Here is a 25,795-nt window from a genome sequence, read left to right as displayed (position 1 = left end):
CCGACCCGACTAAGATGTCACCGATGGGCCGCTTGAAGGCCCGGCCACGTCCAGAGTAGGTGAAGGAGATCCGCCTCCCGGGCTGTGGAGGGGCAGAAGGGACAGCGGGTGGAGGCCGTGGTGTAACTCCAACTGGCACGGACAACCTGTGTTATGGTCGCATTAACTCGAACTCTTCAGAACGAGACCTCTTCTAGGCGGGTAAGACAACACGGGAGGTCGGAACCATAAGTGCTCGTGTGGTGCGCCGCAGAGTTTCCTTGTGAATTCCCAGAGCACCCGTAACTGGCAATTGGAGAAAAGGGAGGGAGTTTACCACCATCCGAGGGGGACAGGCTTCGTCTGCCGCGGCGTGAGTGGGGACACTATGACCTGCGAATACTGCAGACTTGAACAGGGCAGGGGCACTGTGGCACAAAACTATGAAAATCTGTAGGTAGCAGCACTCAAGGAGCGGTCGACGCGAAGGAGGGTGCGAACAGCCTGCATCGTGTCGGTGTAAAAAAAAGACACAGAGAGAGGGTGACGAGCTGCGATGGACAGGTATAAGAGCGGTCAGGCCATCACGGAGGGCCAAAAACTTGGCCAGCACAGAGGGTAGGGGGGTGCTCAGGTGGTACGAACACGTTCCGTTTGCGGCTGGAAAGGAGGGGCAAACAAGGCTGTATGGAGCTGCGACGCAGTCAATCCCGCAGGTCAGCGTCCGCAGGCGTTAATGTAGGAGGAGGAAGCACGGTGAGATCCGTAGCAGGAGCACTCCTATGGGTCTGCCCAAAAGCACCCAAGGCTTGCACAGGGCTTGCAAAACGCCGCCTGCAAGCCCTGTGTCTGGCGTTCCAGAGAGGGATGGGAAGTCCACACGTTTACATCATCCGCACATATTAGGAAGTGAACAGCCGGGATAGCTGAAAGGTCCCACAGCAGCGGTAAAAGTGCAAGTACAGAACCCTGCGGTATCCCCCGCTCCGGCGTAGAGTCCATAGCTGGCCCGTCCAGACGTACCGAAAAGAAGCAGACACGGTCAGGAATGCGGAGCCACTGAAGAATGCGCAGAATAGCCTCGTGGCTCACGTTCTCGTATACCCGGTGTACATCCATGCCGAGAAGCGTGCGTACACGGTGGGAGCGGTCGCCCAAGAGCTCCGCAGCAGAGAGATGTTCCAGGCCGTCCTCGGTACCCAAGTGGGACCGAAATGCAGTCTGGGCTGGGTGGCACCATCGAAAGTGCTCAAGCCACCAACTGAGGCGCGTGGTCACCACATGTTCAAGGAGCTTGAATAGAGTCTAGGTGAGAGCCATTTAAAACTTGGTAGCCACAGGCCGAAGATTCGAAAGAAAACCAGAGGATTTGCCAGGCTTGGGAATGGCAATTATCTCCGCATGTTTACTAACGGCAGGTACATACCCGGAAATCCAAACAGCATTCAGTGTGCCTAGAAGCCATCGCAGGGCCTGCCCTTCCATGTTAATAAAGACCTCGCAAGGGACACCATCTGGGCCGGTGGCAGTCGGTGCTGAAGCGTAGTCAATCGCGGCAAGTAGCTCAGCCATGGTGAAGGGCTCTTGGACACCATCAGGGTAGGAGACTACTGGAACTCCTCACGCGCGCGTAGGAAGGGTAGAAGAGCGAGTAACAGGGAGAGCGGGAAGTCGAAGTCCGGAAAAAAAGAATGGGCAACCTCAGGTGCAAATTGCGGCGGTCACGTCTGGAGGCCAGACAGGCGCTGGAGGCCTAATCAAAGGGGGGGGGGGGGGGGGGGGGGCACTCCCCGCTTCATTGTGCAGTGGGTACGCACACCGAGGCCGTAGTGGTGGAGGGGCCAAGGACACGCCCCAGTCCAACCAACGACTGCAAGAGAGCCACTTTTCGTGGCGCCGAGCCGCAGCAGTGAGGAGTTTGAGGTGACAGAGAGCCGCGATAGAATGCGGGGCGCAGGAGACAGCATCCTTCGCCTGGCTACGCTCATCCCATAGACAAAGAAGATGGAGATCCGGTGCTGGGCGGGACTCATTCACCCAATTGCTCCGAGTAACATCAGAGACCACAGCGCAGATAAGAGTGAGTAGCTCCCTAGGTTGACCCTGTAGACTTGATGACAAGGACGAACTGAGCAGAGAGCGGAACAAGTTCCAATTCGTCACACGACACAGGCGGGGGAGACAGCGGGTGCGACCCGGATGCCGACCCAGATGGAAAGGATGATGATCGCTAACCCAACAGTCCGGTACTCGATGCCAACTGACGGGGACGTGGCCAAGCCACCACGCCAGGTCGGGGAAAAAGGGCGAAGCACGCGGGTAAGTCCCCCGTCGAGTCGGCGTGGAGCGACCTGGGAGTGCGAATTGAGCATCCACAAAAGTATCATCACCAATTGACCTCGTGCACTCTTGAAGGAATAGCCCCAAGCCATATGTGGGGCATTAAAGTGACCGGCTACCAATACCGGGCGTCCAGGGTACGCACGGCGAAGATGGCGCAGCCGGCCGAGGCGAAGGCGAGCCACTTCCTCACTGTAGGGTCGCACATAACACGATACTAAAACAACATCCGTGTGAGAAAGCCGAACGCTACCGCAATCACTTCCTGCCACTGGGTACACGACGGTGCAAGCGGGATAGGCGTCTGATGATATTGCCGCGCCCAGGGCTGAGAAAGCAACGCTCGGTCAGGGACCTCCACCAGAATGTCACGGGTGGTGACCAATAAACAAGAAATAAACAGAAATAAATAAACGTTTAATGTGGCGAACTTGTGCCAAAAATAAAGAAGGAAACAGAAGAAAGCAGAGCGTCGCGGGCGTCGAAGTCGGCGTGTCAGCAGAGTCGAACGCTGGGGCGAAAAACTGACTTGACAAGGTCGCGGGCGGCCTCTTATCTAGAGTGCGTCGCTATCTCGAAGATTCGCCGAAAGCGGCTCGAGCGTCGCGTGATCGGGTGAGAATGAACACGCACTTTCTAGAAAACAAAAGCAGGAATAAATGATAGCAGTTACGTGCGGTACATGAATAAACGAGAACTTTCTGGAGGTCCCTGACCGAGCGTTGCTTTCTCAGCCCTGGGCGCGGCATTATCCCCCCCTTTAAAAGTGCATCGTCCCGATGCAGCACAAAAACGGAAAACGAAAAACAAAAGGACAGCAGAATTGCTAGCCGGAGTTCACAGTCCACAGTTCACTCGTCGATGAGAGTGGTAGAGTCCTATCGTTCGTAATACGGCTTCAGCCGGACGACATGCACCACCTCGGGTCGCGGCTGACGTCTTGCAGATGGGCGCGTTCCGTCGGGTAGAACTTCGTAGTTCAGATCGCCGAGGCGTCGGATGATCTTGTAGGGGCCAAAGTAGCGCTTCAGGAGTTTTTCGCTGAGACCGCGACGACGAATCGGCGTCCACACCCAAACTCTGTCTCCGGGCTGGAAGTGGACGTCGCGGTGACGAAGATTATACCGGCGAGCGTCGACATGTTGCTGGTCTTGAATTCGTAGTCTGGCTAGCTGGCGGACCTCTTCTGCCCGTTGAGCAACCACCTGGGCGTCATCGCTCCCGTCGTGGACTGACTCGTGCGGCAACATAGAGTCTAGCATAGTCGTCACCGCCCGGCCATACACCAGCTGGAAGGGCGTCACTCCTGTGGTCTCTTGCACTGCTGTGTTGTAGGCGAACGTGACGTAGGGCAGCACTTCGTCCCAGGTCTTGTGCTCCACGTCGACGTACATAGAGACCATGTCGGCGATTGTTTTGTTGAGCCGCTCCGTCAACCCGTTGGTCTGCGGATGGTATGCCGTTGTTCGACGGTGTTCGGTGTGGCTTAGACGCAGGATCTCTTGGGTCAACTGTGCCATAAACGATGACCCTCGGTCTGTGATCAGTACTTCGGGGGCGCCATGGCGGAGGACGATGGACTCGATGAAGAACTTGGCGACTTCGACAGAAGTCCCCGAAGGAAGGGCTTTCGTCTCGGCGTAACGAGTAAGATAATCGGTGGCGACGATTATCCAGCGATTCCCCATCGTCGACGGTGGAAAAGGACCCAGCAAATCCATTCCAATTTGCTGGAAGGGCTTGGTTGGCGGGGTAATCGGCTGAAGGAGACCTGCTGGCTTTGACGGTGGTTTCTTGCGTCGCTGGCACTCATGGCACGATCGTGTGTAGAGATGGACGGTCTTCGGAAGCTTTGGCCAATAGTACTTGTCACGAATCCGGGCAAGGGTCCTGCTGTAGCCGAGATGTCCGGCCGTTGGGTCGTCGTGGCACGCTTGAAAAATTTCTTCTCGGAGGCTGGCGGGGACAACCAGTAGCCAGGGGGTTTCGCTGGTTCCGAAATTCTTTCTGAAGAGCACGCCTCGCCGCAGCACAAAGCTCGGTAGGTCCCGAGAAAAGACCCGTGGGACAGAGCCTCCTGGACCTTCGAGGCTGTCGATCACGGAGCTAAGTTCCGCGTCGTCGCGTTGCAGTGCCCTCATGTCGGTAGCGTTAACTGCGCCTAGAAAACGGGCGTCGTCATCGTCGTCCGCGCCGGAGATGGGAGGTTCGACTGGAGCCCTAGACAAACAGTCAGCGTCATTATGCTTGCGGCCAGACTTATGCACAATGGTTACGTCGAATTCCTGCAGTCGAAGGCTCCAGCGGGCGAGGCGTCCGGACGGATCCTTGAGGTTTGCGAGCCAGCAGAGGGCGTGGTGGTCTGTGACCACGCGAAACGGGATCCCGTACAAGTACGGGCGGAACTTGGTTATCGCCCAGACGACAGCAAGACATTCTTTGTCGGTTGTTGAATAATTTTGTTCTGCCTTAGACAGCGCCCGGCTTGCGTAAGCGATTACTCTCTCTGCCCCTTCTTGTCGCTGAACGAGTACCGCACCGAGACCGGTATTGCTGGCGTCCGTGTGGATTTCAGTCTCCGCCGACTGGTCAAAATGTCCGAGGATAGGGGGCGACTGGAGCCTTCGCTTGAGTTCGTCGAACGCTTGCTCTTGCTCCTCTCCCCACTGGAACTGCACGTCGTCTTTCGTCAAATGCGTCAGCGGTGCAGAAATTTGCGCAAAGTCACGAACGAAACGTCTGTAATAGGCGCACAGCCCAAGGAATCTTCGAACGGTCTTCTTGTCTGATGGCTTCGGGAACTCGGCGACAGCGGACGTCTTGGCGGGATCAGGGCTTACACCCTGAGCACTCACGACGTGGCCCAAGAATTTCAGCTCACCATAGGCGAACCGACACTTGGAAGGCTTGAGGGTCAGCCCAGCAGCTTTGAAGGCCTGTAGCACGGCTCGCAGTCGTCTCAGGTGCTCGTCGAATTCGCTTGCGAAGACCACAACATCGTCGAGGTAGACGAGACAGCTTTGCCATTTCAAGCCGGCAAGGACGGTGTCCATAACGCGCTGGAAGGTTGCCGGCGCTGTGCACAGCCCGAACGGTATTACTTTAAACTCATACAGTCCGTCCGGCGTGACGAAGGCCGTCTTCTCACGATCTCGTTCGTCGACCTCAATCTGCCAGTACCCGCTCTTCAAGTCCATCGACGAAAAGTATCGGGCGTGGCGTAGCCGGTCCAGGGTGTCGTCGATGCGTGGCAGCGGGTAGACGTCCTTTTCTGTTACGGCGTTCAGTCGGCGATAGTCTACGCAGAACCGAAGAGTCCCGTCTTTCTTTTTCACCAGGACTACCGGTGAAGCCCACGGACTGCTTGAGGGCTGGACAATGTCGTCGTCAAGCATTTCTTGTACCTGCTGCTGGATGGCTTCCCTTTCTTTCACGGAGACCCTGTACGGCGGCCGATGCACAGGGAGTGCGTCGTCATCAGTAATTATCCGATGTTTCGCAACCGTCGTTTGGCGCACTTTCGACGACGCGGAGAAGCACTCACTGAACTCGGCGAGAAGGTCACGAAGTTGTCGTCGTTGTGGGGCTGGGAGGGATGGGTCGATGTCGAGCTCTGAGGACGTGATTGTCTTGTTCTGCGTCGGAGAGGCGTCTTCTGAGATCACGGCGATCGCGGCTGAGTCTTCAATTTCCTCGACGTAGCCCACAGCTGTACCCTTTGTAAGGTGCTGCGACTCTTGCCGGAAGTTGGTGACAAGGGCTACAGTGCGCCCGTCCTGGAGCTCTGTTACGCCTCTTGCAATGCCAATCCCTCGTCCGAGGAGAAGTGGGACGCTTCCTTCCAGCAGTGCTACACCGCAGGTGGCTCCTTCGGTCCCGACGGGCACAAAGACACTCGACAGCGGCGGCAGGTTTACGTGGCTGGCGAGGACTCGCACAGCAGCTAACGTCGGTTTGGTATTTTCCACCGATGGGGCAGGCTTCCGAAGCGTCAGCTTGTTCTCCGCAAGGTCGATGATGGCGCCGTATTCACACAGGAAGTCCATTCCGAGAATGACGTCCCTCGAACAGTCTTGCAGAACGACGAACTTCACAGGGCATGTTTCGCCGTGAATCTCGACGCGAGCGGTGCATCTCCCGACTGGTGTAATCAGGTGTCCTCCGGCGGTTCTTATTTGTGGTCCATCCCACGGCGTCATGACTTTTCGAAGGCGGCGAGAGAGCCTCCCACTCAAGACTGAGTAGTCTGCTCCGGTGTCCACGAGTGCCGATGAGTCGAGGCCGTCGATAACAACGTTTAGGTGCGGGGATCGATACCCCGCACCTCCACCAGAATGTCACGGGTGGTGACCAATAAACAAGAAATAAACAGAAATAAATAAACGTTTAATGTGGCGAACTTGTGCCAAAAATAAAGAAGGAAACAGAAGAAAGCAGAGCGTCGCGGGCGTCGAAGTCGGCGTGTCAGCAGAGTCGAACGCTGGGGCGAAAAACTGACTTGACAAGGTCGCGGGCGGCCTCTTATCTAGAGTGCGTCGCTATCTCGAAGATTCGCCGAAAGCGGCTCGAGCGTCGCGTGATCGGGTGAGAATGAACACGCACTTTCTAGAAAACAAAAGCAGGAATAAATGATAGCAGTTACGTGCGGTACATGAATAAACGAGAACTTTCTGGAGGTCCCTGACCGAGCGTTGCTTTCTCAGCCCTGGGCGCGGCAATATCTAGTGTCCCCATAGACCTCCGCATTGCCAGGTGTAAACGGGGGGGGGGGGGGGGGGGGGGGGGCGACACAGCGATGATCCAGGATCGACGGGGTGGCGTGGCAGTAAAGCCGTAGAGGCGCGGAAGTGAATTAGGTTCTTGGAGAAGCAGTGCCCAAGCAACAAGCTTTCCAAGCCGGATGCGTTGATTGAGCTCCCCGGCCTTGTCATTCAAGCTTCAACAGTTCCATTGCAGAACCCCTATGAGCGCCGTGGAGGGAGTGAAGGAATCACAGGCGAAGGTTAGCTGACAGCACTCCAGACAGATTCTGCGTTGTTGAGCTACATACTGGAGAAGTTCCGTCGGAGACACAGCAGCGGAAGGGGCAGGCAAAGGCTGAGCAGGTGAGGAGGGGTTTGGGCGCCCCCGGTTTTCACGGATTGGGAGGCTTGCTGGCGAAGGACGGCTCGGCGCTCCGTTAAGTAGCGGGCCTCCTCTTGAAGCAGGTCTAGGCGTTAGTCAAGTTCAGCTATGTTCTAGGTCCGGAACCCTAGATGACAAAGGAGCGGCAAAGAAGTTGCTGGGGCGTCAACGTCTCTGCCGGACCGTCGTACTGTATGACGGACTGCAAGAAAATGGTATGCCTGAACTAGGGTCGTCCACCCTAGCCCTCTCTTCTTCAAGGAAAGTGAAGTAATTGTGCGCCTCTATTCGGCGTTTACTGTTTGGCAGCCGAGGCCGCTTGCCGCTGCCGCCGTCGGCGGTCCGTTGTGGCACGCTGTTTCGTAGGACAAGTCTTAGCTGTGATTTCATGATCACTCGTCTTGCATAGGCCGCACTTGTACGCAGCTGCCTCTGACGACTCCATGTTCGAGTCGGAACGGTACGGACATGAGGAGCGCATATGGCCCCGGGTGAAAGCACTTGTTGCAGTGGACCACCACTGGGCGATAGGGACGGGAGCTCAAGATACAGCCGTAATAGGTGATAAGATCGGGGGAGACGGAGGCCCCTGGATTGTGACCAGGCACGTATGCCCCGAACCCATGTAGCGAGCGGAGATCACCTGATGTGACGAGCTGGTTAGTGATTCAAGTAAGCCGTCGGGCGTCTCACCAGGGTCCACGCCGCTAACAACCTATAGCAGCGAAGGTCCGTGCCGGAGATCAGGTACGCTGGCAGAGGCAAATCTGTGTACTTTGAGGTCTCTTGCTTTTCTCGGAGTCGTCCTCAAGGGAACGTACCCAGACGGAAGCAATGTTGATGGCCTTGTGGACAGTCTCGAAGGCTGGTCATGTTGTAGTCCAAGGCGTACTGGAGCACGCAATTGGAAAACGTTGCGACGTCGAAACAGGTACCATATTGTAGATGGCGGCCGCTGGGGGAGACGAAGTATACGCTCTTGCCCCAATGCGGGGCAGTCCCGCTAGGCGGCGAGGAAGCCATCGACACCAATGCTGCGAACAAAAATTCTACAAGTCGCTTCCCAGTGGTAGCGGAACTAGGAGCACGATCCTCAGGCACCAAAGAAATGTCCATCTTGCTGGGCGCGACGCCGGGACAACCCAGGGAGACAGGCGGTTTGGCCGCCGCAGCAGCCGTCTTCAGCAGCGCCGAGGAGCACAGCTGACGAAAAGGTGCACACGAAGTCGGCGCACTTCGGTGCACACAAAGTCGAGCAATGTACCTGGTAGCTAGGCCTATACCTCTCGGCGGTGACCAGAAAAGGCCCGGGGCTCCCCCCATGGCAACGAACGGGATTATTGACCGGCTGGTGAGGGGCTAGGAGTATCTAAAAGATTTGCGGTGCAGAAGCGCAACGAAAAGCGGAGGAAAAACCTCAAAGAACAAGAAAAGCAACGGAGTGCACAAAACGCTTGACCGCTCCGGGTCGCTCACTTCTTTCACATCTAAGCACTTACAACAAGATGAAATATGAAACAGGAAATGTCCTTACCGTTGTTTCGAATGAATCTTGTCTTAACCTTCGCCTTGTCCATGGGATGTCCAGCGACCTTGATAACCACGTAAGGATCCACCACTTCACCGTCAGTGGACTCCAGTGGCTTGGGCAGCTGCTGTCCACTTATCACCTGCGAGCAACAACACTTGCCGCCTACTGTTGCTTTTTCGGACTGTAATGTTTTACGATGAGGCTCGTGGCATTACGTCACTAAATACGTTTGCCCGTCACACCACCAGCCATAGTGGTATTATTCAAGTCCATTGACACCGATATCTTCTATCCTGCCAACAGACTGTGTTTTAGCAGTGCTTTGAGGAGGCGCCTCTCGCCATTCCTGGCTTCTGGTTGGAGAGGGGGAAGGGGGGGATGATAGAGAGCGCCGAGATTATTACCGCATCCCAGCTCAGAGCACGTGGAACGAAAGCTCGCGATGCAGAACCAAGGGAACCTGGGGGTATTCACTGGACGCCATATTTGAGGGCGATGTTTAGGGCACATGCTCAGAACCAGCTCAAATCACTAGGCTGCTAAGACCGGCAATCTTGATGGTGCGGAATGCACCTTCCAAAAGAACTGCGTTACCTCGCCGTCAGCACGCACTCAGCAGTCGCGCACACAGCTATGGCCGGCAGTGCACACTCCCCGTACTACGTTTTAAGCTGAGACTGCAGACAATGGCACAAGCACGAGAGCTCGAGGTCGCTGCTTTGAAGCGTTCTTCCGCGGAACGTGCACTCGCCCTAGAAATGCACATATCAAAGCCAGGAGCGCGGGCTAGCTCGCGCTTGTAACTTTGGCTGCAGACTCAGCGTAAGGGTGAACAGAATTTAGCACGCTGTAGCTCGGAGCACGTGGAGGGAAAAGCTCGAGCAGGAGAACCCAGGGATTCCAGATTCAATCCCCGCTCTGCCCATTTCGATCTGGATGAGCATCGTACTGCGCGTGCGGTCGTGTATCACTACTGCGTGGTCCACATTAAAGGGGCCCTGCAATCATATTTAAGCGTCTACCTTTTTTGCGGTTTCCACGTCCCGCGGGGTTCGGGCAATCCAGCGGGCACGAAGAGAGTAACTAAATATCAGTGCGTTATATTTTAACCAACGAAGCGGAAACCTCAATAACCTACGGGGGCGACCTGCGGTGCCGAAAGCGCGCGATATGTGGCGTCTTAGGTCCTGGGCTTATTACTGGTCACAGCCGCTAAAAGCTTCTTTTTTGTCGAAATACAAAATATAAGTGGCGCGAACCGTTTCAATTATTTATAAAAGTGGTTTTTGTTCACTATTTTAAATCAGAAAAAAAATGAAAGCTGTTTACAACTCCCTGTAACGCCGAATTAGAGCACAGCTCTTAAGGAGGAGGAGGGAAAGGTACTGAGGGTCACGTGTTCTCAGGGGGGAGGGGTCACGTAACCTCGGGGGAGGGGGGGGGGGGGGGGTCACGTATGTGACCTCGGGGGGGGGGGGGGGGTCACGTGATCTTGGGGATCCCCCCTCCCCGAGGTCACCAAAGGTACCCGAGGTCCTCCCGAGGTTCTCCCGAAGTCCTCCCGAAGGAACCCGAAATCATCCCGAGGTCCTCCCGAAGGAACCCGAGGTCCTCCAAAGTCCTCCCGAAGACACCCGATGTTCTCCCGAGGTCCTCCGAGGTCCTCCCGAAGGAACCCGAGGCCCTTCGGGAGGACCTCGGGGAAAATTTACCCATAATGCACTGCGCGGTTACGCCGACGGCGACGCCGACGCCGACGCCGACGCCGCTCAAGCCCGAACAGGGCGCCTAAGAGCTGCGCTCTAAAAAAACAAATGAAGTTTAGAAAGTACCGAAACCAGTAATGACCTGTCGACATACCCACCACCAAGCAGTGGAAAAGTTGGCGCATACTAGAAAGATGTAGATGTACGCGGCGGCGCTGGGGTCGTGCGGACTGGCGGATCCGACCGGTTCCGAGCGTTCCCAAGGCCTTCGGCGAGCAGCTTTGGCTTGCGATTTGACCTTTTGGCGGTATGGTAGCGCGAAGTGACTTCCGTTTTGAACTGATCTTTACCCCGTGTTTGCTGTCGTTTGTGGATGCAAACGACAGCAAGTGTCATGCCAAATTAGTGCTTAATCGCGCAGCAAATGCAATGCAAGCCGCCCTGGCTGCCCGCTTCATACAACCTAGCCAGAACATGCTTTAGTGGCGCCCTCTCGAGCCCTCGACACGGAGTGCGGCTGCCGTGAGCCCTTGCTGAGGTTACTACCCCTCCTGTAGTTGATGGCCACTCTAGCAACCAAGGACGTCATGAAGGAGGTTATTTTTTGCTTGTTTTTGTAATTTTAATTTGCCTATAACTTTTAAAGTTCGAGAAAAGTTTCATTAAGTTACTACATTCAGTGCGCTCAGGTTCGGTGCAAATTAAAACCCAGTAAAAAAAGTCCTTGCAGGGTCCCTTTAAGGACCCCAAGCCACAGCCGTATATGTAGAGAGTTTGGCCATTCGTTGGGAAGTATAGGAGACAAATGAGGAGGCGCCATTGGCCGAAAGCGGGCTGGGCGTGTTCCAGGGCGTCTTCAGAAATTTGAATGTGACCAACCAGAAGCCGGAAATAATACCCTGGCGGTGCTCGCGAGAAACAAACCTGATAACTGCATTGGAGTAACTCTCAATGGCTGAAAATATGGTACACGTAATGTTTCAATCACGTTAATCCAAAATGATGGTAGAAGAGTGCGACTAGCGGAACGATCGACCTAATCCGTACGCCTAGCGCCGAGGGACGTGAATCTGCCGTCCGAGCAGCCACACTCTCTCCGAGCAAAACAGAGTTGAGCGACGCATTCGTTTCTTACATCTTTCTGCATGATCATGATCTTAACAACACGTGCACCCTATTATCAACCACGAAGAGTTACTACACTTCACTCTTACGCGCTTATTAAAACCATTTACGAACATACACCTTAGATCAGAACTGTTTCTCGCTACCACAGCTAGGAGATTCTTTTCGGCTTCTGGTTGGTCAAGAGAGCATGCCAAGCCCACTTTCCGAGTCTGCCGCACGCCCTGACTCTGCCCGCGCCTCCCATTGACCAAACTCTCTACATATACGGCTCTGCCCCAGGCTAGCGGTTGTACCGCACTGTATAGATTGCTCGTCTACAGTTGAGGCACCACACGCCCACTAAGGCAGACTAACTTACGGCTGTATACACATACACACAACACAGTTACTTTTTTACCCCTCCCGTTTCGATCTAGATGACCATCGGACCAGCGTGCGGTCGTGTATATCACTACTGCGTGATGCACGTTAATTATCCCATGCTAGCAGAGGTACTGCACCGGCTAAGTTCTTTCAGCATAAACCAACGCCGCCGTACCTCAAAGGCAAGCCGAATTTACGCTGTTTAAAGGCAAACAACATTTTCATTTTCTTTCTTTTTTTTGTAGATTGTTTAACAACAATTTATTTTTTACATGACTTATGAGATGGTGAGGATGACAAAGATGGCAGCCCCCAAGAAGAAAGCGGCGTCGCTGGGAGTAACATAAGCACAGCCATTTCACCTTCAGAACTAAGGTCCTCTTCAAAGCGGGATCGGGAGCCTCGAGCCCGAAGTTTCCTTTCCTCAGGAATTCCGGCATGAGCACGTACCCGCAGCGTCCATTCATCGAGAACTTGGCCTCGTTCATAAACATCTTTTGGTCCCAGCTCTGGTAGTTGAGCGCAACTGAGGGGAGAGAGGGAACGATTGTCAAGCGGTTGGACAATGTTTCGGAATCTTACGGCACAGGACAAAGGGCTGTGCTATGACAAGCTTCGGTGCGAGGCGCCTCTCTAGTTATCTGCGCTCCAAGGCCAATGGACCTGATGATAATGACGATGGTGATGACAATGGTGACGATGATCATGATGATAATCATGATTTTACGGCTTTTCCATTTTCAGCGGGGTAGAGCCGTTTACACTGAGAGAGTTTGGCCAATGGGCGGAGCTTGTTGCGCGCTAGAACCAGCGGATTTTACGATAACACAATATGGCGTTATATCTTTCTCTTCTTTATTTCTCAGAAGTCGCATAGAATTCCCATGAGTCAGAGCCCCGATATGGCAGATGGAAGTAGTCATCCGCAGGTTATCAGACTACGCTGCTGTGGTTGCCAGGCTGTCAAGATCTTCTTAAAAAAGCCAAACTCCCACAGTATTAACGGCTCTGCAGCGGGCGAGTAACAAGCGCCATCTGGGGGGTTGTCTGCGAACTACAAATGGAGGGCAGTCCAAGACACAGTTTGTGACGGTGGACTACAGGATTGCCGCGAAACGTCAAGATAGAATAACTACACAAATGCGTCCCTTTCCCAAGTTTTGAGGAATTACGAGCGACACAGGAAAAAATGCACAAAATTAAGATGCTCAATGCGAAAGATGGGCGACGTATCATGAATCTGCTAAATCAAGACACGAGCAAACTGGATGAATTTCCGAAACAGATACCACCGTGGGAACGGATAACGGAAGTTTCAGGCACTCCCATTCCCAAGAGCATGGGCCTTGATCACCAGGAAAGAAGAAGAAGATATGCCAGAAAACACAACGAAGAAATTGAGATCATCCGCAATGACCTCCGAGTTAGCGACATACTATACGGACGCGGCGGTCAGCAACAATAACGCAACGATAGTCTTTCACCTCCTAAACATAGGAACATGGGCATACCCAACAGTCGCAGACACCCTGGAAGAAGCCGAAGCGCAAGCAGTCTTGGCTGCAGTAGAACACACAAGCAGCAATACAATAGAAAAGAAAAGAATAACCATTTTTACCGATTCACAAAAGGTTATTAGAGCATGTAAGGTACACCATGCGGTAGGCCCGACAATACTAAAAATCCTAAAGGCGGCAATAACAACACTGAAGAAGAATGCAACGATACTCCTGCGTTGGATCCCGGGACACACGGGGATTAAGGGAAATGAGATTGCTAACAAAGTCGCGAAAGAGTATAGTCGTTCCCTCCTTTCCGACAGACCAGGCCAATCTCAACGAGTTCACCGGTACTCTACTTTATTAAAAAGTTTGAGTAAAGAATACGATCCTATAGCTAGCATAAATAAGGCAAAGAAACAACTACAGCAACAACTACGAAACAGGCATCCCGAAGAACAGGATCCTATCCCTTCTGGGCTCAAAAGATACCAAACAGTTCTCTTGAGAAGGGTAAGGGCAGGAAGTGCTATAACCCCGCACCTCCTCAAGAAATGGGAAACACAAGCAAAGTTGAGACAAGACCCGAAATTCATACCAAAACCACCAGAGTGTAACTTTTGTAGAGAAAAGATCCCACCAAATATCGATCATCTCCTGTGGGACTGCAAACACTTCAGAAGAGAAAGGGATGATGCACATGCAACAATAGATCCCGAAGATAAGCACGAAAACCTTAATGAATGAATAAAACCAGCAGGGGATTCTGGAAGAAGACTTCAACTGCTCAGATCCGTCAATTTCTACCTCGATAAAACGGGCCTCAGTAAAAATTTTTGAATTTTTTCTTAGGCCATGCTGTAGAGCAAATGCCTGAGCTTTAATTATGAAAGAAAATAAACGTATTTCATCATCATCACCAACATGACCGTCAGAGAATTTCAATAAGGGGGATCGGCGGACGAGAGTGAAGCGCACACCAGCTCGGAGCATGTGGAGCAAAAGCTCTCACTGCAAAACTCAGGGATCCTGGGTTCAATCCCCCACCCCTGCCCGTTTCGATCTGGATGGGCATCGTACTGGCGTGCGGTCGTGTATCACTACTACGTGGTGCATGTTAAAGACCCTAAGTTACTCATCTACAGCGAGGGACTCTGCAGTTTTGAAATGACTGAACATCTACACGCTGAATAAATGTCCACACAACCCCAATCCAATTAATTTTAGAATTTTAATTAACGTTCGTTTCACTCACTCACGCATGTATCCGCCCGTCAAAATACATTGGCCTCGTGTCATTGTATGGGTTTTTTATTGCTTTTTATGCCGCATACTGCCGATGCTAAAAAAAAGAATAGTCAAGAAGAACGCAATACACGCAAAGATAGGTGCTGACAATCTTGGTCGTGCGCAAAGGTGCCCTCGGGAAATGGCAACATCGGGAAGCGAGGCCAAGGGAGAAAGGTCCACCGTCGTCCGTATGGAGCTTATCTGTTTCTTTAGTGCCAGCTCTTCTGTTTGTATATGATCCTGTCATTGTGTATGTTCAAAGAACCGGCGCGAATGCTGCAAAGATTTTCAAATTACTGGATCTTTCCGAGTGCCCAAGCATTCACTTTGAAAAGCGCCAGATTCATGCAGGATGCCTCTCGGGGAATTCCTTTGGTGGCCTCGGACCGCTCCAAAAGCTCTTCAAGCTCGCGCCATTAGAGCGGTAAATACTAGCGCGGGCTTGCAGAGACACCAAGATATCAGCAAAAAGCGCTGCAAAACCGCTGTAAATCGACCAAGAGAATTCCCCGTCAATGATTTTCCTTACAGGCGTAGTGCAACTTTTTTAGCACGCAATGCCGACAGCGCGAGATCTCTGAAAAAATATGAGAAAATAGCCAGAATCATTATTAAAAATAAACAAGTATTTGCGAGTGTTTAGACAGCGTGAGCTCGATTTTCTTTGGGATATGGTAACATCAGTCTATGCTCGTAAACAAAATACAATCGTCGCACCTAGCTGTTTATGAATTCTGCCAAAAACGACCCTTGTAATCCCGTAACTGAGTGACCAAAAAAAAATTCTAAATTTTATTTGAAAGTGATTTTGAAGACAGAAACGCTCTTACACATGGCTGAGTAGTGAGGAAATGAAAAAAAAAATTGTGGCACGAAACGACATGATGTCGCCATCCTAATGCCTCATTCAAACTGGCGCTTGCGCCGTATTCGCGAAGCGATTGCTAACCCGGTTGCTTAAACACTTAGTGCATGTTCGAAGCATGCTTGCTTCATACATGCTTCGAAGACGCCTGCGGACAGTTTTTGTACGAACAATGAGACCGTCATGCCAGGAACGCCTCACACACTGCTTGCAGACTGCCTTCTGTATGGTGCATCAGCAGCGTGAGAGAGAGTGCAATCGGACGGATCAGCACTTGTGCGAGCTCCCAGTCAAGCGGTCGCGTACCGATCTGGCAGCCGACGTTCCAGTAGCGCACGGGGTCGTAGTTGCTCGAGTCCGTCCTGGTCCCCTTGGGGTAGATCCTAGACAGGTGCTTGCTGTTGTACCGGACGAAGTCTCGGGCTCCCTGATCCGTCGACGACAGCTTGGCCGCCTTGCCCTCGCTGAACGACGCCATCTCGTAGAAGTGCCCTACGCCGGGACAAAGCCGTCGCGTAACTTGATTTTTTTTTCTTTCTTTTTTTTTTTCAGCCAGTTTTACTAACGTAGCATCCACCCACGATAGACACCGATAGGCGCCGGTTTTATTTGAGCGAAAGTAAACGACAATAGACCATTTTCAAATGTGCGCGCCATCTATAATCGTGTTCACCCCAACAACCTTAATAAAAAAAAGTCTTGCTCCTTGCGGAACGTTATTAATTTCCACCTTCCTGTGTTAAATTAAGATATATGTGGGTGCAAGCCCAGATTAGCTTCGCGTTATATTATCATGACGCACACATTTTAAACAGCAAAATCAGCATTTATTCCTTTGACAACCAAATTTTAAAGTTGAACTGCGTTCCGCAGCTCATTAATAGTGCGCGCAACTTGTTTATTTCTTGACGCGACAACGGCTATGGTATGACTGCCCAGCCAATTAACTGAATCTAGCATCGTTTCAACACGTACTCTAATCACGTATCGGACACGAGGACTGCATTGGAGTTCGGCGCGAGCTCGGCTAGAGCTCGTATCGTAGACAATTACTGCGTTAGCGTTTGGCGCGGATTCGCATCCAATCGCGTGCTTCGTGCCGAAGGGTGAATGGATGGACAGATGTTAATGGTTATACCCTTTGTAAAGGGAGGTGGCTTGCGCCACCTAGCCTAAGTCTAAAAAGACCAAAGAAATTGCGAGCGCTAATATTGCTTGATGGCGTTTTGAAAAGGGTATGTGCATTTATGCCGAAGTTCAATCCAACCCTGATGCAATCTGCCAACCCTTTCGCGCGCTGACTAAAGGTGCGACACCCCGCACGCTCGCATCCGTGGCTTCGTCTACACTGCATCTCGCTGCGTATTACGGAATGTGTTTTACTTTTTAAGGAGAAAACGCATGTTGTGACATGCGTGACCTATCCAAGCAGTTTGAAACGTGTATTGTATAAAACAAAGCGATCTACACTCTAAAAAAAAAAAAAACCCGTGCGTCTACTTTCTCGCACGTCACCCGGAGAGCCAATCACCGTAACTTACGGAGGCAGTTCAGTGAATGACGATGCCGAAACATATGTTTTTTTAGACCAAAAACCGCACTCTGAAACTTCACGCCCTTGCACTGCCTAATATCACAACTCAAACTGCGTTTTTTTTTTTTTTTTTCTAAACATATGTTTTGGCATCGTCATTCGCTGAGCTGCCTCCGAAAACTGCGGTGATTGGCTCTCCGAGTGTTCTGCGGGAAAGTACACGCACGGGTTTTTTTTTTTTTTTTAGTGTAGTTAGAACCCTTAGGTATTTAATGTGTACCCTTTCCCAGTTTCAACCGCAATAGGTGTAAGGCTTTAGTTTGAATACTTGAGAAACAATAGGTTCAATCGACATATTTGTGGCATTGTTCAAACGACGACTGTACATTTACAGAGACTCCTGCTTGTGCACTGCCCCGCAATGCAGTCGGAACAGCAATTATTGGTTTTCTTTCGAGGAGATCGACCCCCCCCCCCCACACACACACCAAAAAAAAAAAAAGGGGGGGGGGGGGCGAGCGGTAGTATTAAGACAGCCAATAAGAAGGAGGCCCTGGTCGTTCTTGGTATAGGTTGAACGGATTAAAGGAAGAAAATGACTGGCATCACGGGTACATTAGGCAAGGCTTACGAAAACCCCACAATGAAGGACGGACATACGAAGTAATCGCGGTTTTCGTTAAGAGTTGCATAACGTCCGGGGATGCAAACACGTGAGGCTTACATTTTTCCGCCTCTTCGAAGGACTTGAAGTGGGACGCCTTGCAGTAGTTGACGATGTTGGACAGCTCTTCGGCCAGAGTTCCGGAAGTCGGCTGCCGTTTGGCAATAAAACATTAATCATTTTAATATATTAAAAGGTGTCGCCAAAGCCTGGGCAGGCAAAAAAACAACTAAAAGAAACAGCATTTCTTTGTTTTATAATTTCAGAGACAAGTTCCGTCTTCCCCATGCATTTATCAGACTCGGCGGACATTAGGTGAGGGGGTAATCGTAAAGTTAACTAAGGAACTAATATTGTCAATTAACTTTTAAATTATTGGTTTTCGGGGACATGTCAGAATTGCAGTGCTGGCGGTAATTATTAATAAGAAATGTGTGAAAATGTTAGGTTTTTTTGTGTTCTTTTTAATATCAATCAATTAATTTTCATTTCTTTTTATTTAAAAACTGCTCGCAAAAAGAGCGTTAAGCCGTGCCCAAAATGACGATTGGAAGAGTGTTGCGGCCGCTGAGGTCTTGTCGTCACCTGTGTCGTCGACGCACCCACCAAGGAGATGCTGCCGAGAAAGTGACGACATGAATGAACCGACGACGTCACTCCAGCGTCATTGTGGGCGGGGCTTGAGACGCTCTTTTCCAGCGCAACTTTTAATTCGGTCGAGAAAACGCGAAAATTTATCGATTAATATCTAAAAAAAACTATTACCATTTCGCAAATCATTTAAATTGGTCTGTTTGCAAATGCTCGTATATTCACAATGGTTTAGTCTTAACATCAATGATACTTGACGTTAAAATTACAAGCAGTGCTGTGAGAAGCAGGCTGAACCAAAACGGACCTATACCCTCATATTTCCACTCTTGAAAATTAATCGTTAGTGAGTATTTGTGGCGCTTATCAACGTCGTGGAATATTTTAGAAGCAACCGGAGCGTAACTTAGTCCCCTTCGTGCATGGGAAAGGGTAGCTGTACATGAATATATTTGTAAAAACATTTAGCTTGTGTTCGTAACTTAACTGCATCTTAGCTCCCCAAGTAAATATACGTGAAACTTAATAACCTTACCGAAAACACAGTTAGCTACCCCTATTTAGTTTTTCTACCACTGTAAATTTTTCCCATCGTCCGCACCAGGATCGGATTAACATCACTATGGCTAGTAACATTGTCAGAGTAACTTGGACAATTAAACCATCAAGCGTGGTTCGTTGAACGTTTGTACAGTACTGAACCTCTCGTGGTAAACGTCCTCGCTGTTCACGCATGACATTTCATGGACGCGTCTCATTCGCTGTCCCAGCGTGACATTCCATGAAAACGTCACGCGTTTCGTGGAAGCATCGGCCAGTCTCAGTCTGCCAGCGCAGAATCCAGTTTTAAGGGATCCTGCATGTTCCAAGCAGGATTTGCAACCGCGGTGGTTCCCGCGATACCAGGCCAGTGTTTATGAGAAACGATAACTAATAAAGAAGAAAGCACGGTTAACCAATCGATATAAAATTGTGAGGTCCTCGAACCCTCCGCAATGCCACTTACGTCTGGCAAAGACGCAAAAAATTATCAAAGCATTATTGAGACCAAAAGTTTCAAGTTGATAGTTGGGAGTGTATACCGCATGACAGTGCAATGATAAATCATCGAAAAACGCTTAAGCTGCAATCACACTGCTAGTACATCATGCAAAAGGCAGTTTGTAGGAACTGTCTGGGGCGTTCCTTGTATGACGGTCACATAGCTCATACAAAAGAACTGTCAGGAGACATTGTTGAAGCACGTAAGAAGCATGCATGCTTCGAACATGCTTCAGGCGTGTACGCAGACAATTCTGCAGACAGTGTCTTTTGTATGACGTACGAACCTTGCGACTGCTGCTTTATACGTGAGATGAAAGCTCCCGTCCGAAACGCGCGTGATTGGGACACTTGGAAACCAAGGATAATGGCGTGCCGTTTACTTTGGAAGTGCTCTCGTCTTCGCTATCGTCATCGGCATCCACCGAGAGGTCTTTGTTGAGTTTCTTGCCCTGGAAAGTGCAGAAATGCGACGGGTGCCGACGTCACACGCAAGCGTCAAAGAAACGACACAGTAAAAGCAAAAGCTAAACGTGCGAACTACAGCACTACTTAAACTTTGAACAAAAAAAGGCAATGCAAACGATAACGTGTACGAGGTCAAAATGTTCTGACAACCACTCCAAAGAAGCTCAAGTGATGCGTTCAAGCAACGTGAAGAGTGAAACACATCGCGTGTGCATGGGAAGCGAGCAGGTGTGAGAGGTAGAATAATGAGCCTAGAATGATGTTTCTCACCACGGGTTTCTGAACCTACTTTCACGGCTTTATATTTAGTTCACCAGGCGTTGTGAATATCTGATTCGCTCGAGAAAGGTAAAAAGCAAACCTGCCGCTACATATTTTTTTTTTTTTTTTTTTGTATCTTGACTTAGCCGTTAGGTGCCGTCGATGTCGCAGAAGTCGCCAATACTTGGCGTCAACTATTTTGTGCTACCCTGTCAAGGCTAGTGTATAGCTTCTACAGTCCTGCAGCCCAGCACTGTAACTTTGTCTTGCGTCGCATTCGCACGCGCTACTAGTTTTAACAGTGTTAGAGAGGAGCGGAAGCTATACGCCAGCCTTAACAACGTAGCACAAAATAGTTTCGCGTCGAGTATACGGCTACAGAAAATGCTTCACTCAATGCAGAAATTCAGATGGCTCATCCGAACGCTGCGCAATAATGGCGCCAGGAATCCAAGAATGCCCACGCCTATAGAAAATGTGAATGTGGCGAACCGTGCGTTTATAAGCCTCAAAGATGGTGCTATATTTATGATAGACATAACACTACAAAACGTTATTATAACAGACACGTTTCATCCAAGAAGCTTAGGTGGAGGATGACCAGAAATATTTTCATTAGAGGGCGCTAAAAACGGGCAATTTTATAGCTATAACTCTTGAGCCTATTACGAAACAGACCTTGATGAGAATTTTGTTGAGGAGAGCAGACGGTGGCGGCATGGCCGTTTCCTTGTCACTGATGGGTTTGTTGTGGAGTTTATCTAAGGGGAGGAAAATGCTGCGTTGCAATTTGGTGGCAAGGTCTTCGTCATACTTAGAGAACATTTCGAAAGCGAAAGGAGATGGCACAAACAAAGAACAAGAAAGAAGTGGGAGATGGCAATTACTATCGCGAGTCGTTACCTAATAGCAATCGAAAAAAAAAATCCCTGCGATCACGGTGGTGTGCAGTGTGACACAAAAAACTACCTTACATGCCTGAAATATATATATATAAAAAAGAATGATCAGCGCTTCACGTGACAAAGGGTGTTTCCAAGACGGCCGAAGTCACCAATAAAAACGCCACGAATTTAGTTCCACCACCAACTAAATCCAGAAAACTACGAACGGCTTACTTCGCAAAACGCAACAACAGTAAGCGAGTCGTGTTCCGTGTAGCCACTAATCGCATGTTTTATCCGACTGCATCGCAGCCAACACTGAAACTCAAGGTTAAGCGCCTCAGTAAACCCGCGCGTGCTCCATCTAAAAAGAGAGCTAACAAAAAGCGACTTCGTAGACGACCTTACCGCCGAGGATCTCTACCAGGTGTTTGGCCATCACTTTCTGCTGTTCCGTCGAGCAGTGGTTCTCCAGCGACAGGATCACGGGGTACCTGCGGCGAGGTGATCCGCAAACGTCTAATTATGATTACAAAACCTGTGAAATATCAGCATGTACGGTACAGTACTCGGAACGCGTTTCCGACTGTTGTGTTTAGCCATAGCGTCCAAAATATACTGACAAAGCCTGGCAGATCGCCACGAGAAGCGGCCGCAGAAATGGAAAAGGTGGAGCGGCAGACAACGGATGAGAGGAGAGCCACGTGACTAGCGCCCCGCTGCGGTGAGACGCCGAAACACACTTCTCCCGAGCGAACAAGTGTGTTTCGGGTGCTCGCCGCTGCAAACGCTGTGCGCTGACGTCCAGGTTCCCCAAGAAATGGCTCTTTGATGTTCTAGGCTACCAGATCCTCGCGCTCCAAATCTGCGAGCGGGCACTTCATGGCTCCGTCGTCGAACTGCCAGGCCTTGTGAGTATAGAAGAGGCTATGTCTCAGATGGAAGGGTGAACGGAGTAAAGTCCATTCTCCCTTAAGCTCACCTCCCCCAGCTCGCGCCTGTGATTTGCACGACGAGAAAACGCTAGAAAGGCCATAAAAAGATACGCACAAGGTATACGTCAGTATGGCCACAGTTATCCCCGAATGAAAGCGTTAAAAAGCGAGAAATTACTTATTAAAGACGACAAATATAGGAAATGGCTACTTCATTATATGTACATATTCGGGGTAACGAAAATATAACACGTTACTTTCGAGCTGTTGTAACGTGTTCCTTTTGTAATCGATGGGACGAGTAATGTACCTAGTTACTTTTTCACTAAGGAGCGAGTAACGGTGTTTAATTACTTAATTTCAGCAACATTTCATGTCTGAACACGCGTGGCGATATCGAGCAACTATGTACGCCCTACTAAAACCCATTACCGAAGACAACGTGACGCTTACTGCGAGTCCTCGAACGCGTAGAGCTTGACGGAGTCCAAGATGTCCCTGAAGAGGATCTTGGAGGTTAGCGTGTAGCCGTGGTACACCACGGGCTCGTTGTTGGGACCGTCCCACACGTCCACTACAAACACAAGTTCTTTCTCAAGTTCGGGCAGCAACTGTGATGTAATCATTCTGCTGACACACGACAGCGATCGTGAAATAGATTACGTAATTTAATCTGCTGTGAAACCATAGTTCAGGGGAAACTCCTCCTCATCTTTGCACTTTAGGGGAGTAAAACTGGAGATGAGGTCGCCTCCCATCGTGGCAAGGAACAAGACAAAACTGGGACGTGAAATCCTAGAGGCACTTGCCATTGAGGAAAAAGGCGATGACTGCATTAGTGCACCTTCTCTCGTGCTGCACGAGAAAGAAAAAAGATTTCTTCGGGGGTAAAAATTTAAAGGGGAAATAGAAAGAAAATTTTAAGGTGAATTAGAAAGCAAAAAAAGAGGAAAAGAAGGAAAAGAGAACTGTTTCCTCAAGTGTGGCTCGTAATAGAAGAGGAGGAAAAAGAAAATCAGTTGTTAGTCCAGCGGTGTGAATGGTCTTTTCTTTATGTGTATGTTTTTTTCTAGTTCAGCTGGCCTTAAGTGCATTATGAACCAACTAGCTCAGCTCAAGCCTGTGAGAGAGATGTGTCCGAACGGCACCGCCTTGCGGTGGTACAAGTGTGTCGAAGGTTCGCTCGCATTCCTGCAAAACGCCGCGAGATGCGCAACATGACTAGGAGCTCAAAGAAGCGTCCTTATTCGCGCACGCGCTTCCAAGGCCGCGCGAAGGCCCCTAAGCCGACAGTGCATATGCCCCTGCCGGATAAATGAGCGAAGCCCGAGCGAACTTCTGCCCCCTTGGCTAGCCTTGTAGCCTTGTTCAGACATCTCTCTCTTCTTCCATCGTGCACATGAGCGTCCGCTTGAGGAAGAAAAAAACTAATTAATATAGATAAGAATCTTAACATTAATAAACGCTCCCTTTTCCAACATTAACACGTCTAAGCAACACCTGATGCGTATTCCCTGCTTGTGAAACATGAGGAGGCTGATGTAAGCAGTGTATCTACGCCAACTAAAAATACCGAATCCGTGACAAAAGAAAAAAATTAATAAAACCCGGTTTCGCAGAAAGCTGTAACTGCGCGAGAATGTGACGCTAGCAATGGTGATCAAATGTGCAAGTTTAAAAACAGGAACTGGATCAAAAGATAAAAGATGTTTAAAAGCCCCAATATTCGTCAAGTCAAAAACAACCACGTCTCAGCGAGAAAGACTACTGTTCTCTTTCTTACTGACAATTTTTTTTTTCACCGAAGTAAATGCTTCAGGCGCCCACAAAACAATATCTCAAATTGATAAATATTTTGCTTAGGTGAAAGTGTGAAAATAATTTTTTTTTTTTTTTTTTATTATTAAGGTAACCTCCCAATCTCAACCTTTCGCATCTTATCACCGTCGGTAGCGTCATTCTCGCTAAGCTTCAGCATTCTGCGATGCGTAGTTTATTTATTCGGGTCGGAAAACTGGGGTTCATTTTATCTCCGGAAACGGTAGTTTCATGGTCCGTTTAACGTTTAGCGTCAACAAGCTCAGTCACTGCTGATTGGTAAGGCACGACAGGCATAAGAATAAACTACGTGTACAACTTTATAATGACAACCGACGTTGTGACCCGACCCAACAAACACACACGCCCGCAAATAACAATTCTGCAGTGACTGATACGTTTTGCTCATGAGTAAGGAGCCTTCAGAATCCATGTCACCTCCAACATGTTTAAAATGACCCTATAGATGTATGCAAGTACGGCTTCTGCAGACGCCGCATCTTGCTGCCCTGGCGTGTACAGATCATCTGATAGTTCAAGGCTTACTACGGTGGCCAGACTGGCGCCCAAACAATGCATGTTCAATCTACGGTTGCCAGACTAGCTTGTAAAGTGTGGCTGCTCGTTGATGTAAAAACTCGGGAAGAGAGTTCGGTCTACTCACACTCCAGACAACGGCAGCCCTTTTTCAGAGCCCGAATGTAGCCCTCCACGCTGCTGCTTCCCATCAGCTGACCTTGAACCAGGTAGCTGCACAGAAAACATCGGTTAGCTGCTATTTTCGGCATTTATTGTTGTTCGTACGATTGGCCGTAACAAATCAAAGTTGATTATACTCAAAGGAAATAGGCAGTTATCGGCGTTTATTTACAGTCGGCGTAACATAGTAAAAAAGAAAAAAAATCCGGCGAAACACGAAGAGAAGCGAACAGCAATGCGAAAACCCAACTGACTGTAGAATAATATTTACAAAAAATATCTTAATTTCTGGCTGATTGAGCCTTTTTTGTCACACACCGTAGAAGCGGCAGCGTTACCATAACCCTTGTTGATCCATATCAACTCTCCCTAGCATCTTACATAGCTACCAGGAGTCCAAAATAAGAAGCGTCACTGGGCTATCGGATAATGTGCAAATATTTATTGCCTCCTCCGTCAAATGATAGGCCTATATATCCGTAATTTCCGGTAAATATAAAACACCGGAAGCAGCATGGACATTTTTCGCAAAACCTAATACCAGCGTAAAGCTGATCCATCCTCGACCCCGGTGCATTTCTGGATTACCCTCTGACACCGGGTATGCAACTGCGAAGAGTATAGGCGAAAAGTCTTAGATACGGACGTCGTGTGCAGGACCCAAACCTGACCTGTCCACAGAGTGGCTTCCTACGGGAGACGCTGTCGCCGATGAAGTGTCTCGCTTTGCCATTGGGGGCGCTCGGTAAAGGCTTCTCTCAGAGCGGTTTATCCTCGGTATACACGTTTGCAAGTCCGGCTTCAGGGCGCTGCCATCTTGCTTGGCTGGGGTGCGCTTGGACGAGTCATAATCCGATTACGAAGCCTTGCTAAGGCGTCGTAATCGGATTATCGCCGCGCCGAAGAGCGCACCCCACGAGGAAGATGGCGGCGCCCTGAGACCGGACTTGCAAACGTGTATAAACGGCTCTGGCTTTTCTGCGACCCAAACGCGGTTCACAGCTTGTCTGTGCGCACACGGTCCTTACGGCGAGCGGCAGGTGATATCTGTTTGTCGGGAACACCTATCATAGCG

General features: G+C 50.2%; 1 protein-coding gene across 2 annotated transcripts in view; it reads right to left on the bottom strand.

The window, feature by feature from the left end:
- Positions 1-25,795, bottom strand: part of LOC115323229 (1-phosphatidylinositol 4,5-bisphosphate phosphodiesterase eta-2) — a 56,992-nt gene that overhangs the window by 3,650 nt on the left and 27,547 nt on the right. For both annotated transcript variants that reach the window (XM_029983612.4, XM_040499317.2), the window contains exons 9-17: positions 24,686-24,771; positions 22,657-22,777; positions 21,677-21,762; positions 21,063-21,145; positions 20,039-20,107; positions 18,084-18,174; positions 16,132-16,317; positions 12,534-12,697; positions 8,978-9,113 (exon numbers count right to left, since the gene is read on the bottom strand). In XM_029983612.4, the coding sequence (XP_029839472.2) occupies positions 8,978-9,113; positions 12,534-12,697; positions 16,132-16,317; positions 18,084-18,174; positions 20,039-20,107; positions 21,063-21,145; positions 21,677-21,762; positions 22,657-22,777; positions 24,686-24,771 (1,022 nt within the window). The remainder of the gene's footprint in view (positions 1-8,977; positions 9,114-12,533; positions 12,698-16,131; positions 16,318-18,083; positions 18,175-20,038; positions 20,108-21,062; positions 21,146-21,676; positions 21,763-22,656; positions 22,778-24,685; positions 24,772-25,795) is intronic.

This window comes from Ixodes scapularis, unplaced genomic scaffold (assembly GCF_016920785.2).
Source record: "Ixodes scapularis isolate PalLabHiFi unplaced genomic scaffold, ASM1692078v2 PGA_scaffold12__126_contigs__length_90152505, whole genome shotgun sequence".
NCBI classification, from domain to species: Eukaryota; Metazoa; Arthropoda; class Arachnida; order Ixodida; family Ixodidae; genus Ixodes; species Ixodes scapularis.
Note: the sequence above shows the minus strand (reverse complement) of the source record. Positions and strands in the feature narration are given on the sequence as shown.